This window comes from Lissotriton vulgaris, chromosome 6 (genome assembly GCF_964263255.1).
Source record: "Lissotriton vulgaris chromosome 6, aLisVul1.2, whole genome shotgun sequence".
Taxonomy (NCBI): domain Eukaryota; kingdom Metazoa; phylum Chordata; class Amphibia; order Caudata; family Salamandridae; genus Lissotriton; species Lissotriton vulgaris.
Genome location: NC_141694.1, coordinates 697,072,664 through 697,085,102, shown reverse-complemented (window position 1 = coordinate 697,085,102; position 12,439 = coordinate 697,072,664). Strand labels below are relative to the sequence as shown.

Genomic DNA, 12,439 nt, shown 5'->3' with positions numbered 1-12,439 from the left:
TGTGGGACTAGATAATCAAAGAGCTGACTGCATTATCCCAGATGAACAGTGGGTGACACATTTTAGTAATATTTATAGTCACACTCATACAACTACAGAATGTGAATTACCTCTTTCACAATCGTCAAATCACATCTCTCCTTTCACCCAGGAGGAGGTGAAAAAAGCAATTAACGACACACTCTGCAAAAAGGCACCGGGACCAGATGGGGTCCCCGCAGACTTTTTTAAGAGCGCTCCTGATTTTAGCTCAAAGATTTTAACTAACATTTTTAATGCTACAAGGGAATTTACTTTTCCCTCTAGCTGGGCAAACTCGACCATAGTGCCAATCTTTAAGAAAGGACAGAGGACAGATCCGGCCTGTTATAGGCCAATTTCCCTTATTGACTCGAGTGTAAAAATTTTGGGGAGAGTCCTCTTAGGTAGACTGACCCTGATTTTAGAAAGCAAGGGCATTTTATCCAATGCACAATATGGCTTTAGAGCCAAAAGAGGAACTCTAGATCAGTGCCTTAGCCTAGAATTAATTTTAAATAAATACGTGATCGCCAAGGAGGGGTCTTTGTACATGGCCTTCATGGACCTCTCATCAGCTTTTGACCTGGTCAACAGGGCAAAGCTGTGGAGGATCCTCCTGGCCATGGGCCTTGACCCCCCTTTGGTTGGATACCTGGCTGAGCTACACAAGGATCTTATGACCTCAGTCAGAGTCACTAGGGAAGGAAGATGCACTTGTCACTTTAAGTCAGAGAGGGGGTTTAGGCAAGGGTGTATACTTGCCCCCCTCCTCTTTACTTTATACATTAATGACCTTGAGGCAGTAATGATAACGTCCCATAGTGACATTCCGCGTGCAGGTGAGACAAAGATACCTGTCCTCCTGTACGCGGACGATGCCGTCCTTTTGGCACGCTCCGGAGTTGCGTTAAATAAACTTCTCACATCTTTTGGAGCTTTTATGTCATCACTGGACATGAAAATTAATACAGATAAATCACATGTAATGATTGCTGGAGCCGCAGGCAGGAAAAGAAAGTCGTTAACATTTTACTGCGCGGGGAAGGAGGTCAAGAGAGTCCCTTCTTTTCCATATTTAGGAGTGACTTTTGACGAAAGGGGCACTTGGGGCCCCCAGATTTTGGCCAAAAGCAGCGCTGTCGCTAGAGCGGCTGCAGAGCTGCTAGGTTTCGCTAAAAAACTGGGCGCCCGCCCCATGGAAAGTATCATCAAAGTTTATAAAGCAAAATGTTTGGCAGTTGCCCAGTATGGTTCTGTTATCTGGGGACATACTAGTTCCGCTAAAATACAGAACGTAGAAAATAAATTTTTGAGATCTCTGCTTTCTGTTCCCCAATCAACCCCGACCTTTGCATTGCATACAGAGTTAGGCTTGGGCTATATTTCGGACATTTTATAATTAGCCCCAGTGATTGGTTGGATAAAAACATGGCTTAACCAGGAGCTTACTCTAAACCACGTTATTTTAAAAGACTGTTTAGCCCTGGATAGAGCCCTTAACATTCCATGGGTAAGATATGTGAAAAAGCAGCTCACTTTAGCCGGTCGCCCGGAGCTCTTCTCTTCTCCAGATGGAATAACTTATGAAGATCTAAAATCAGTCAAAAACACTTTGACAAATTTATATGTTATGGAGAGGGAAGATGCAGAGCTAAAAAAACCTATGGTAAGGAAACACTGTATGCTCTCCTCTGTTCCAGGAATGGAACCTTATCTCCTTTTGGTAACAAATTCTTATCATCGTTTTCTCTTAACGAGATTTCGCTTTGATCTAATTCATTTCATACTGGGCAACTTTAGAATTTGGTCTAGACCTGATGATGCTGAACCATGCGACTGTGACCATTTTTCAACACAGGACACGATGCACTTTATCATGTTTTGCGGACATTACATTGAGATCAGGAAAAGATATCTGCTCCCTATTTTACGTAACCAGGGCTTTATCCAGGTAAAACCAGCCCTGTTGTTTTTGCAACTTCTCCCTAATGTTAAAGTAGCTTTCTCTGTCGCTAGTTTTCTAGTCGCAGGAGCACGTTTAAATAAGCATCGTATAAGGCACAGGCACTTTATCTCTGAAAAATGAATTTCCTCTTTTCTCATTTATCTGAATGAGTTGTGTTTTAATAAGTCCTTCCTTTTATCTCTTTTTAAATATTTATGTATGTCTTATTGTAGATCCAGTGTTTCTAATATAATGATTGTATGTTTTCAAATTTGTTAAAATTTGTGCTCTGATGAAATCGTGATATGTAATTTTGCTCGTTCTTTTATGATTTTCAATAATCGAATAAAGATAATTGACTGACTGACTGACTGACCTTTCATACCCATTCTGGAAGAGATGACATTAAATAGAGTTCTGTGGGCAGTTCAGTTGAATACTGCAAAAATGTGTATTGAGTACAGATATATTTGCCATTTCCCTTAGCATTAATTACAGCATCCACACTGGAAATAATCTAGCAGTTTATTGACAGAATGGCAAAAAATAAATTGGAAGCAGAAAGTCTTTTTTTATAATCTTTCAAAGCAACACAACTTTTAATACAGATCTTAGATTTTGTAAGTCACTACTATCAAAAGCCAATTTTATTTTGTATTTTTTAATTTGTTTAGGTGAGAGTGTGAATTTGGGGGGTCTATATCCTGGGCACAGGATTGTATAAGGTACGCTTGAAATGGATCACCAGCATGTGATGAGATTTTTATAGAGGCTGAATGCTGTAAGAAGAAATCAGTGTGTAGCTGTTTGATTGATGCCAGTTTAGGAATGTTTGTTCAGTATGATTTGAGCTGAGCATGAAAAGGCACATTATTTTGATTCAGTATGTATATTTAAAGGGTGTAAGGGTCATTACAGCATGTTGTGGAGGCCTCTAATCTGAAAAATGACAATGTAGCCCCTCTTAGGGGATATATTCCTAGTGCTTATGTATACTGGAAGAAATTCCACCATTGGCATAGTGATATTTCCCAATTTGTTTCTGCCCTATGGTATATCCTCTCATGTAAAAGACACCCACATGCTACTGAATTTCCCTTTAATATTGAACCTCACGTAAATAAAGTCCTATTTTCGTTTCTTAAACTGTAGTATGAGTGATTGGTCAAATTATTGTGAGTTATTAAATATGTTAATTGTACTTGAGCTGCTTAATGTACGTTATCTCCCTGTGTAAGCCTTGGCTGCGTGCTACCCCCTGCGAGTCAAATCCTCAAAGCAATATTATTGATACGTAAGTGGCCTGCACAGTATAACTCAGGCCATGAGATCCAGCGATAGCTCTTAATGCTTGCCACTGCTAATGTCCTATACCTCTGACTCTCCCAGATCCTTGAAACAGGCCTCTCCTCAAGATAAAGAGTACACCCAGGGAAATTTGGGACCTTAGATCATGTAATTTGTCACTTGTGCTTCTCCTACATTGTTAACCTTTCTTTGTAAAAAGAAAAAAAAGTTATATCACAGAATGATGTCACTGAAAGGCAGAAAGTTGCTAGTGTTTTAGTTGAGGCAGACATGCTGTGACCAATATGTTTCTCTTTAAAGGTATAGCTACCAAACGACTATGACACTGCTGGGTTTAGAAGAGCCAGCAGATGATAGCAGTAAAGATCCTGTGATGATGAGAGGGGCTTACCTGTCCTTTCTCTTGTTACGCCACCTGCGGATCAGGGAGCTTCAGGTAATTTAACCAAGTGTTACCCACACTGGATATTACTTTGTTTCTCAGTTGTATTATATTGCAAAATGTATATCTGTGTCACTGCCTTCTATGCTGATAGTTTGGTAGGTGAAGTGAGATACGATGAGGCCTTGAACAGTGGGGCAAAGAGTTTCACATTCTGGATTTGTGTTCATTCCAGAGACTGCTAAAACAGGACTCCATACCAAAACAGAGCTACACTGATGCTGCCCACCAGTGGGATGATACAAAAGGGGGTGGTGATGGATGGAGCATCTGAATCAATCAAACACTCACACCCAGCCAAAAGATCTGGGTTTAATCCATCACCGTTCTTTATCCCACTCTGCCACCCCAGTTCAGACATGGCTATATGCAAATCAGTCTGACTCAGTGCCTCATGGGAACAGTCCAGCCCGAACTGCCAAGCCATGTCTTCCCTGGACCAGAAACAAGCTTCCGAGGACCGGTTTCTGGCATTCCAGCCGTCTTCAGCCCGGCTTGCTTGAATCCAGAGGCAAAGTGAGCAAGGGATTCACGTCTGAGCATACCCTGCCACACTTATGGCGGCCAAAAGCGGTACAAAAGGGGGTGGTGATGGACGGAGCATCTGAATCAATCAAACACTCACACGCAGTCAAAAGATCTGGGTTTAATCCATCACCGTTCTTTAGCCCACTCTGCCACCCCAGTACAGACATGGATATATGCAAATCAGTCTGACCCTGTTACCCTGTGCCTCATGGGAACAGTCCAGCCCGAACTGCCAAGCCATGTCTTCCCTGGACCGGAAACAAGCTTCCGAGGACCGGTTTCTGGCATTCCAGCCGTCTTCAGCCCGGCTTGCTTGAATCCAGTGGCAAAGTGAGCAAGGGACTCATGTCTGAGCATACCCTGCCACACTTATGGCGGCCAAAAGCGGTACAAAAGGTGGTGGTAAAAAATGGGGTGGTGATGGACGGAGCATCTGAATCAATCAAACACTCACACCCAGTCAAAAGATCTGGGTTTAATCCATCACCGTTCTTTAGCCCACTCTGCCACCCCAGTTCAGACATGGCTATATGCAAATCAGTATGACCCTGTGCCTCATGGTAACAGTCCAGCCCGAACTGCCAAGCCATGTCTTCCCTGGACCGGAAACAAGCTTCCGAGGACCGGTTTCTGGCATTCCAGCCGTCTTCAGCCCGGCTTGCTTGAATCCAGTGGCAAAGTGAGCAAGGGACTCACGTCTGAGCATACCCTGCCACACTTATGGCGACCAAAAGCGGTACAAAAGGGGGTGGTGATGGATGGAGCATCTGAATCAATCAAACACTCACACCCAGTCAAAAGATCTGGGTTTAATCCATCACCGTTCTTTAGCCCACTCTGCCACCCCAGTTCAGATATGGCTATATGCAAATCAGTCTGACCCTGTGCCTCATGGGAACAATCTAGCCCGAACTGCAAAGCCATGTCTTCCCTGGACCGGAAACAAGCTTCCGAGGACCGGTTTCTGGCATTCCAGCCGTCTTCAGCCCGGCTTGCTTTAATCCAGTGGCAAAGTGAGCAAGGGACTCACGACTGAGCATACCCTGCCACACTTATGGCGGCCAAAAGCGGTACAAAAGGGGGTGGTGATGGACGGAGCATCTGAATCAATCAAACACTCACACCCAGTCAAAAGATCTGGGTTTAATCCATCACCCTTCTTTAGCCCACTCTGCCACCCCAGTTCAGACATGGCTATATGCAAATCAGTCTGACCCTGTGCCTCATGGGAACAGTCCAACCCGAACTGCCAAGCCATGTCTTCCCTGGACCGGAAACAAGCTTCCGAGGACTGGTTTCTGGCATTCCAGCCGTCTTCAGCCCGGTTTGCTTGAATCCAGTCGCAAAGTGAGCAAGGGACTCACGTCTGAGCATACCCTGCCACACTTATGGTGGCCAAAAGCGGTACAAAAGGGGGTGGTGATGGACGGAGCATCTGAATCAATCAAACACTCACACCCAGTCAAAAGATCTGGGTTTAATCCATCACCGTTCTTTAGCCCACTCTGCCACCCAAGTTCAGACATGGCTATATGCAAATCAGTCTGACCCTGTGCCTCATGGGAACAGTCCAGCCCGAACTGCCAAGCCATGTCTTCCCTGGACAGGAAACAAGCTTCCGAGGACCGGTTTCTGGCATTCCAGCCGTCTTCAGCCCGGCTTGCTTGAATCCAGTGGCAAAGTGAGCAAGGGACTCACGTCTGAGCATACCCTGCCACACTTATGGCGGCCAAAAGTGGTACAAAAGGGGGTGGTGATGGACGGAGCATCTGAATCAATCAAACACTCACACCCAGTCAAAAGATCTGGGTTTAATCCATCACCGTAATTTAGCCCACTCTGCCACCCCAGTTCAGACATGGCTATATGCAAATCAGTCTGACCCTGTGCCTCATGGGAACAGTCCAGCCCGAACTACCAAGCCATGTCTTCCCTGGACCGGAAACAAGCTTTCGAGGACCGGTTTCTGGCATTCCGGCCGTCTTCAGTGGGATGATGGCAGTGTGTCAAGTGCTTTACTATTTGGCTAATTGACGTAGGCCTTAGGTATGCTGACTGATCCAAACGCATAGATGCTCTGCCATCGGTTGGAAAGACTCATTGGATTCTGTCCAAGTATACTTGTCGAAGGAAAGACATTTAACGCTTGTCCAGATGGCGAATGAAGGCTATGCTTATTAGGCATCTGCTCAAATACTTTTTTGGAAGTCATATTCTTAATCCAATAAGACCTGCTTTTTTAAACTTTCTCCTGGTGGGTGTATAATGTCAATGAGGAAAAATTCTATTATCCCCAAATAAGGAAAAATATATCTGGGAGGACTCAAATGGCAAATGAATCAGAGAGCAATGTGAAAGGTCTCGATGAATTTGGGGAAATATGAACCCCAACAATGGTCAAGCTAGACTCACATAACCAGATATATCACTAAAAGCAGCTTGCACATTCACTAGTTGGTGCTAGTTATGCTTGTGATTGGTATAAAGGGTGGGCTAAGGGTGGAAACTTCAGTTAAAAATGTTAGGCTTTTTCTCTAAGGTTTGAAGCTATAGCGGCCATAAAGCACTCAAAACGAGAATGCTCAGTAGTTCCTAGCTACTAGCTTTCCAGGTATGAAGCTCGCAAGGAAAAGTTAGCCCCAGTAAACCTTTTTCACTCTGAGGGTGGAGGAAGATGTGTAGTGCAAATCTAGTTACAGTACAAGACATTTGTAGCAACTGTAATGGACTAATCAATGTCTATTCAGAGCTGTGGTTAAAACACCCTTTAATAATAATTTAAGAACATATAAATGATAAGTGGTGTTATAGAAAGTACGTAACATAGAAAACAATGGTTTACCCCTCTTTAGTATCTTTGCTTGAAATGTTCTCACCTTTATCACTTGAATAGTTTGATAAAGTGCTTAGCACATTTAAACTTCCACGTACACCTTGATCATCATTCGATCCTTAAACTCCAAAAACCTATTTTTCTGTAAGTGAGGTGGTCTGCCCTTTACCAAGAGCTGTAAAAAGCTCAGAGGACGTAGGCTGTAAGCAATCAGCTCAGCACTCTTATTATGGGGAACGCAGGGTGTATGCAGGCTGATATTTAAAAGGCATTCAATAAGTTGGAGGACAGCTCCGGCTTATATTAACAAATTCAGGTAGCTGGTGAAGTCCTATTGCAAATCACTGTTAGTGCATTTTCCAGCTTGATAGTGTCTCTGGGAAGATCATCCCCCAGAATGCATTGCAGTATCACTACATACATGCAAATGGCCATGTGCAACATTCAGGTACCTGGTCTGGTGGGAAACCTTGTGTATTCATCCAAGACAGCCGAGAAAACCAAAGAAGAGCAGAGGAAGAAGCGATGGATAGATCAGTTATCTGTGGTTTGCAACCATTCTTCATCTTGCAGCTGACATTCATACAAAAATACATGTTTGCAATCAGCTTAGGTCAGAGGTCTTAAATGTTTTCAATTACAAGAGCTAATTCTGACCTACTTAAAGCAGGGGTCTCCAAACATTTCTGTAATGAGAGCTACTTCTGATCAGGGAAAACCGTCTTGAGCTACTGAAGGCCAATTAACCCATGCATTGTTACCAGACACCCCCTTGCCCAGCTTCATTGACTTTAAACCTAATGTCCATTAGGGCCCGAAAATATAGTTTGAACAAAATACTGTGATAGGACTGTCATGTGCGTCTGTGAGTGCATGGTCTCACCATGAAGAAGCAGATAAATGCTGTCTCCTCAGCCTGCTTCCTCACCCTCCGGTATTCAAATGGCTCCCCATCAACTCCAGACGCATCATCACCCAATCCCTCATCACTAGCTGCCTGGATTACAGGAACTCCCTCTATGTGGGCATCACCTCACAACTATTGAGCAGACTGCAAACCCTCCAAAACATTACACCAAAGCTCATGCTCAACCTCCCAAGAAGAGCCCATATCACCCCCCACCTCAGAGCGCTCCACTGGCTCCACATCCAAAAAAGGTGCCAGTTCAAACTGCTGACAACGCCTACAAGGCCTTGCACAACAAAGGACCAGCCTACCTCAACCACAGACTGAACTTGCATCAACCTGGCAGACAACTACACTCTCTCTTGCCCACATGCCCTCCTTCCACAAAAGCAGAAGCGGTGGGCACACTTTCTCTAACCTGGCCGCCAAGAACTGGAATGGCCTGTTACTCCACCTCTGGACTGCACCCACCCTGCAATGGCCTAAAAACCTGGATGTTTGACTGATAACTCCCAGCAGCAGCTTCCCCTAGCACCTGGATGCCCTCATAAGGTGATAAGCAGCGCTCTACAACTTACAAATTAACAGCAGTACGCCTGCTCCCAAAGCGAGAATTAACAGGAAACGCCGAAGACACTCGAAAAAATCTAATGAAAAAATGCTGGGATCACACCAAATATAGCTTGGAATGAGGTCACAAGGCCAGAACTTACTACTTTAAAAAGTGTGCCAGGCCTGTGGTTGACGAGGCATTAAAAATAGTGTGAATCAAATCACCGAAATGCAGGGGCAGATCTGTATTTAATAAGGCATGTACCTCAGTACGAGTGTTTGCAACGTGAAGGACGAATGGTTCACATGCAGATGTAAGGGTGACTTCCTTCTGGGACAAAAGAGCTCTTATTCGACTGATCTTGTTGAACACTGCTTTCAAGGACGGGATAGAAGGCCAGATGGAAACATCGAGCCTCTCATGTGGAGGAGGAAACAGGACATTCTTACAGCAAACTACACGCTGTGAAACTGTAACGATATACGGAATACCAGCGAGCATACCACAGCAATCTTCATGATTTAATAACAAATAACTACCATTTGCAAGCAACGTAAAAGTTGGTGTAATAGCCAGGGCGGGAGTGCATTTCAAAACACATTCAAGATTAGGTGCTGTAACATTACAAGATCCGTGCAATAGCAGATTTCTACAGACCAAAGAGTGATCTGGTGTGGAAGTGCAGTCTTCACCTTTTAAATAAACCTCTTTTCCGTCCCTCAAGCACCTACACGTAAATGGGAGATTGCAAACTTCATGGAGAAAAGCGCTACCTAAAGATTCAAACCTGCCTTTGGCATAGTGTTTCATACATAATTCAAATGTAAACAGGGGAAAGGGCAGAGTTATCAACCCATGGATGAGCCAAACAGCCGAATTCGACTCGGCCACCAAAAATGACAACTGTTCCAGTTTTTCAATATGCAGCAGTGAAAACGTGGCATCTTTCATTGACATAAATTGGTGTTTAACAGTCAAATTAAAAGGCAAAAATAATGTTGTTGTGTTCATGTAATCCCAAGGCACCTTCCCAGATTTCAACGTTTGAAGAGTCATAGCAAACTGCATAACAAAACGCAATTGATTTGGTCCATGGTATAGAACTGGAACATCGTCTTGCACAATATCAACAACAGATGAAACAATATTATCTAATGTGTAAATACGGGAAGAAAGCGTGTTAATGCTATTATCCACAATGGCAAGCACTTTTTCTAAATTGGCCTGATCTATAGCTCTGAGCCTAGAAGCAGCTTCAATTTGGGATAGTTTCCAAACTTCGTTATAAACAGCATATATCCATCTTTTCGATCTGCCTGCAGCAGGACCTTTTACAAAATCATTAAAAGCAACGGCGTCAGTCAATTTAGACAAATTCAACTTAACTGACGCTAAGGTGGAGTGTTTGAGCCAACTCTGACACAATTTGCCAACAGAATAGGTGGTGACCGAATGTTGACTCTGAAAACGAGGATCTACTCTAACCTCTGTATAGCCAGGGGTTAGACCCAGAAAACAGTGCTGGCAGGAATCCACACTTTTATCTAGATATAAATCTTCAGCATTAAAGGCAGCATAATATTTCAAATCGGAAAATAGCGCCTCTACGGCCTGGTCGTCCCAATCATCAGAGCGAATATTTTGCTTAACCACATCCCCCATAGGAACACTGAGTACATTGGGAACATTAATAATCTTTGTGGGCCCATGAATCTGGAACTTTACAGCATTCCATACAATCCCATCTAAAACGGGCCAATCTTATATATTCATAAATGTCTGATCCCTCTTCATGATGTGTGAAGAGGAGTAGGGGGCCAAAGTTCCATCAATTAATCTAATTGAAGTTCTTTCTTGAACGTCTTGTCCATTCACAAAACAAAAAAAATACACCACAAATCCAAGGACATGAATAAAAAAAACCTGAAAAAAGCACCAGCCAAATGTAAGTCCAAGGGGGAATCAAAAATGTTTTTTAAACCAGGTAGCAAAGATCAAAACTTTTGAAGGGGTTTTTGATGTTGTTGAGCCAGTGTCAAATAGCAAATGTGATTGATTAGCCACACGGGTCTCCAAATCAGGCATGGACAAGTCAACAGGGTAAGTATATTCAGTATCATTAAGAGTATCACCAGCAGGTGAATTCAATAACGGATTCATCTCAATAGCAACATCAGGCCCGATGTCAGGATCCGGGGCCAAAACAGAGTGTTGCACCATTTCTGGACACGAGACCACAGGTGACATACTAAGAAGAATCGGCCACCCTGTGTAGTTTGACATTGTCACTGGAGATGTACCTGTAAAATGACTGTTGTTGTACCCTGCACTCCAAGTACAGGAACTGGAGCTCGATAGGAGTGACCGAATTCCTTCTGGTTTTCGATCTTCTCTCAGAGCAGTTCTCCAACTTGGGGTAGCGCGGCCGACTACCGGAATCTGCAATGCAGCATTTGATAGGGAGGGCAAATTTTCCTTTGCAAGACTGTCTCTGGTCTTTTGTAGGTTCTGTAAAACAGCAGAATGTTCATCTACGTCAAAGGATGCGTCAACCGCCGCCATGTCTAGAACCTCACGGTCCAGAACAAACATTTTGATGCCAAAGAGCATTTCGTATGGGGTCCGCCCACCCAGAGACCTTCTAGGGAGATTATTTAGTGAACGCTGCATGCTATTGAGGTGGGTCAGCCAGTCTTTGCCAGTACCTAATATCTTAGCTGTCAAGGATTGCTTAAAGTCAGTTTATCCGCTGCACAACACTATTGCCCTCAGCCGGTATGGAGACGAAAATTTGACCTGGACCTCCAAAGAACTCATGGCATCCTTGTATGCCTTAGAGGTAAATGCTGGACCCTGGTCCGAATGGAAGGTACCACATGCAAAAATTCCCAAAAAGACACGCAAATCCCTCACGACAGATCTGGAGTCAGCACTGAGTTGAGGCCATAACCACACAAAGCATGTGAATGAATCAACTGCAACTAAGATGTACTTATAAGCAGTATCAGATGAGAAAGGACCGCAGTGATCTAAATAAACACACGCAAGCGGGTTTTTAGATATGTACAACTGAGTTTGGGGTGGGCATGAAGCAGCAAAACGTTTAATTTGCTGACAAATGCCACATTGAAGGACATAATCACGCGTCTGTTTGTACAAACCCCGCCACCAATATCATTGCTGGAGAAGAGATACAGTAGCTGACATGTGATGAGGCCATCCCAGCGTGGGCTGGTCTGTGTTGGGTATCAACCTGTCACCAACGTCGTTAATTCTCACATAGGGAACTCTATTAGGACTTAAATAATAAGAGTATTTAGAAGGGAAAACTCTAGGGTAATTATCTCCCTTCTCTGTTGCGTCAATAGCTGCCAAGATGTCATCATCAATCTTACTTTTGGAACGTGTAACTGCTGCTACTGCATATGTTGCAACTGCTGTCTTAGCGGCTTCATCCACGAGACAATTGCCAACAGCGTGAACTCCAATACGCTGGTGACCCAGAGTATGAATTACAAAGACAAGTGGCCGTTCTTTAAGCTCAGCCACTCGAACCCAGATCATTTTATGTTTTATTGTGCGACCCTTGGAGTCATGATAATCATTTTGAGTCCAAAAGGGTAGATTGTCATTGTATGATTGAACACAGTAGTAATAGTCACTTACAATAAGAGTAGTCACACTGGGATCGGCGTACTCCAAGGCAAGCTTCAGAGCAAAAAGTTCTGCCAACTGGGCGGTACAGTCCCCTAATGTCTGCGTATGCACGATATCGGACTTGAATTCACCATCCACCATAGTACCTACCACAATTGCGCATGCTGAGGAATATGCGTGCTTTGAACCCATAGTTGCTTGCGCGCTTCCGTCAGTGTAAATGATACAACGGAAATCCTCAAGTA

General features: G+C 43.8%; 1 protein-coding gene across 1 annotated transcript in view; it reads left to right on the top strand.

Annotated features, from left to right (window-relative positions):
• LOC147707857 (uncharacterized) overlaps positions 1–12,439 on the top strand; it is a 910,329-nt gene that overhangs the window by 243,693 nt on the left and 654,197 nt on the right. The window contains exon 13 of the mRNA XM_086925682.1: positions 3,575–3,710. Within this exon, the coding sequence (XP_086781808.1) occupies positions 3,575–3,710 (136 nt within the window). The remainder of the gene's footprint in view (positions 1–3,574; positions 3,711–12,439) is intronic.